This window comes from Lynx canadensis, chromosome A1 (genome assembly GCF_007474595.2).
Source record: "Lynx canadensis isolate LIC74 chromosome A1, mLynCan4.pri.v2, whole genome shotgun sequence".
In the NCBI taxonomy this organism is placed as follows: Eukaryota; Metazoa; Chordata; class Mammalia; order Carnivora; family Felidae; genus Lynx; species Lynx canadensis.
Window position 1 is genome coordinate 25,746,001 of NC_044303.2, and position 3,761 is coordinate 25,749,761.

At 43.2% G+C, this 3,761-nt stretch overlaps 1 protein-coding gene across 1 annotated transcript; it reads left to right on the forward strand.

The window, feature by feature from the left end:
* Positions 1–894: 894 nt before the first annotated feature.
* On the forward strand, positions 895–1,719 carry LOC115519330 (60S ribosomal protein L37a-like). Its single transcript, XM_030323535.1, has 2 exons — positions 895–915; positions 1,371–1,719. Exons 1-2 carry the CDS (start codon positions 895–897, stop codon positions 1,659–1,661), a joined length of 312 nt encoding a protein of 103 aa, XP_030179395.1. The 3' UTR covers positions 1,662–1,719.
* The last annotated feature ends 2,042 nt before the right edge of the window (positions 1,720–3,761 follow it).

The following is a 3,761-nucleotide window of genomic DNA, read 5'->3' on the forward strand; positions in this document are numbered from 1 at the left end:
TTGTGCAGATCTGGGCTGAGATTTCTGTGCTTGACCCTGGTTTTATTGTGATCTTGGGCAGGTTACCTAATCTGCTTTCCAGCCATGGAGCTCCAGTCCTGGTTGCTTGCCATGCTTCCCTCCTGCCAGGATGCCTTTTCTCTCCTCCATACCTGGGGAGTGCTTCCCTTTCCCCTGCGTCTCGTTATTGCTTGCTTAAACTTGGATCTCTGCTCAGCAATCACTTCCTGAGGAAAGCCTTTCCCGACCTCCCTCAGTAGGTCAGGCCCTCCCTTTTTACACACTCAGCACCACGTGCCTGCAGTTTTATATCTACTTGTGTGATAACTTGATTTGTGTCTCTCTACTAGACTATAAACCCTGGGACTCAAGCTGTGAAAAAGTCGATCAGTTTGTGTTCCCTTTGTGTTCTGGCCACAACACAAACACTGTGCCTGACACACAGTAGCTGCATGAGTAGCAGTGAATGGGGTCACATATACAAACAACAGTAAGGGCAGGGTAGGCATTCCAAAATTGGCTGCATTCCTGCCTGTGGGTTTCCAGAAGACAGTTATTCTTATAATAAATTCCCTGTTTTGTGCAACTGGACTTACTGGTTTCTGTTATTTGCCAGAGCCCTTACAGTACGCTATTTATTGAGTGCTTCATACATATGTGAAGCACCAGCTATGTAGTCTCATGTTGGGCACCGATCTAGGAAGTCAAGAATCTCAGCCTGCTAATATCTTGGGTGTTACTTTTTCCTATGATTCTGCAAGCCAATGTGTATTATAAAGATAGGATCTATAGATAGAAGATATATTTCCTTAATGCTATATTAAGGAAGAGCAGCAGAAAGCAATTTTATGCTCAAGCCACTATCTCTGAAGTGGTTTTTGGGATTGGGGATAGATGGTACCAAGGGAGAGTAAGGTAATTTTTAACTACTTGCAAATGTGACTGCTCTCTCCATAGAGTGGAATCTTATAATGGGTAACATCTGGAAAGTGCATTCATTTTGTAGAGACAGGATGCTTTAGTTACTGGCCAGAACAGGACCTGAGTAACAATATATATCCCGATTACATCTATGTCAATAAGAAAAGGGATTGATAGGCTATAATTTAGAAAAATAGATTCAAAGAGACATATGAACACTAAATAAGAAAGGAGAGACGCTGGCCCAAAGACTCAACCATTCTAGGTCCTAGAGATAAATTGCTGGTGTGGAAACATAAGCAATTCAATTATACAATTAATTATTCTTATGTAAATATATGTTTACATGCAAGTTTCAGATGAATGCTGAGTTCTCCCAGGGTCTCTAGTGTTTCCTTTTTTCTGGACTGTCTTTTCAAGAATGTTTAGCTCTCTGGGCTCGGACCTAGTTTGTGGCAACATGGCTAAACACAACCAAGGAGGTCAGAATTGCCAATAAATACTGGACCCGTTATGGTACCTCCTTCAGGAAAATGGTGAAGAAGATTGAAATAAGCCAGCACGCCAAGTGCACTTGCTCCTTCTGTGGCAAAACCAAGATGAAAAGACGAGCTCTGGGGATCTGGCGTTGTGGTTCCTGCATGAAAACCGTAGCAGGTGGTACCTGGACCTACAACACCACTTCTACTGTCACAGTAAAGCCGGCTATCAGGAGACTGAAGGAGTTGAAGGACCAGTAGAAGCTCCACCATTTGAAACATTGCTTACTTATAATAAATGGGTTAATTGATATAACAATAAACAAAACAACAACAAAAAGAATATATAGCAACTGGCCTTGAAAGACATACCAGCTCTCTGGAGCACAGGGCATGCAAACTTACTGCACATTATAAAAAAATTAGATTCCCTAAGCTTAGACTTCCTGTCCTCTAACTCAACTCACTGCATGTGCAGGTGTCACCTAGCCCTCTTCTCAGGGTCACCTGAGAACTGGGGCTGACGCCCTGCTGACACTCTGGCTACTACTATTGCCATGAGTAGAAACCGTTTGTCTCTGATCCAGGAGTTTTGTGTCTTCTGGCATCCATGAAACTGGCTGACCCAAAGCTGGCTCGCTTATGGTCACGGTGACTTGCGTGTCTCTTCCCTTATGACAGTGAACTGACGGACTGATTTGCTTTTACCTGCTGGCATTGTCAATTCTGATTCTACCAAGCTGAGGACCAGTTCCTGGCCTTGGGGAATGAATTAATAGAGACAAACAAAGACCTTCTGGAAGACAGAACCAACAACGGTGTTCTTAGAGAATTTATATGAAATCAGATTGAAAGGGTTCCTTCTCTGGCCTTGCATCAGTCAGAATCCGATCAGGAGGCAAAGACCACAGCAGGCATTTTTGTGAAGAACTTAATATAAAGGATTATAAGCCAGGTTATTAGAGAAGAGAAAAGGCAAAGAGGGGGCACCGGGGTTTCATAGAGGTAAGAATCATGGCAGTCACGCCTAGGGCTGGGGTAACAAAAGTAAGAGGCTGGGAGTTTTTGAAACTTAGAAGCTTAGAGGAGGGCTCTGCTGAGCTGGTACTCAGACCTCTGAGGAGGGGATGCTGGCCAGTTAATGTGGGGGTCTCTGAACAGGGAGGGGTGGTAGTGATCAGGCTGTTCAGGAAGCGTTGGGAACAGTTGCTGCTGCTAGGATGAAGAGTGTTTCGTGGTCACGGTCACACTCGGGAACTGGAAGTAAACAACTTCCAAGTGTCGTCCTGCTGCCTCCTACCGACGGAACCAAACAGGAAGCCAGCTGGCAAAGAGGCGTGGCTACAGAGTGATGCCCCAGCATCACAGAACAGAGGAGGATGGAAAGAACCAGCACAAGATTTTTAAAAGCCTGTTTTGACCAAAGGTTGCAAAATGAGAGAAGGAAATAATTTATTACCTGGGGGCAGTTGGGAAATTGCCTGAAGAGTCTCCAGCATTAACTTGAACTTAGTATCTTTCTCTAGGTCAGGGAAGGGAGTAGCCATGGATGGCTGACTTGGATGTCCTGTATTATTACTTGGTACTGTGGGCAATTACCTGGCCTATTTTGTGGAGTACGCTGGATGGAACATGTTCATATGATCCAGGGAGATAGGCCCACTGGCAACTGTATTAGATTGCATACAATTTTATGGGCTTGTGCAAATTCCCATATCTGCCCACACCTTGATAAAGACTCATACCTTTTTAAGAGATAGAAAACCACAGATGTTTGATTATATTTCACCCATAATTTGTGGTCCACATGACTTCATTGTATATGAGCTGATTTATAAGCAGTAAAGCATAATGCAGACGACAAGTGGTATTTATTATTTGTATTCTTTCTGGTCCTTGGCGGAGTTCCAGAGAGGTTTCTGTATCCCAGGGAGGATTTCAGAGGAAATAAATAGAACAGAGAGCAAAAGCTCAGAACTTAACAAAATTAACAGAGCAGTTTTACAGTTTTAAGATTTGGTGTTTATAAATAATGGCCCTCCTGACCATTCTTTTTTGAAGTCAGAATTTGGACCCAGATAACTTAGACATACATCTCCATAGAGGGCATTAGTCCATGTATTTAAAACAGCAGTGACTGACTTTGACTATGTCAGTATTTGAAAGTTTAATAATAGACATGCTTTTCAAACTCCATTTATTTTTTATTTTTTTAAACAATTTTTAATGTTTATTTATTTTTGAGAGAGAGAGAGAGAGACAGAGCGTGAGGAGGGGAGGAACAGAGAGAGGGAGACACAGAATCTGAAGCAGGCTCTAGGCTCTGAGCTGTCAGCACAGATCCTGACGCGGGGCTCAAAC

What these genes read in the sequence shown, in the direction of transcription:
- LOC115519330 (XM_030323535.1), top strand. Translation starts at nt 895, where the DNA reads ATGGTACCAAGGGAGAGTAAG. An exon ending in TGGTACCAAGGGAGAGTAAG is followed by an intron (nt 916 to 1,370) that starts GTAATTTTTAAC and finishes GCTCGGACCTAG; the next exon opens with TTTGTGGCAACATGGCTAAA.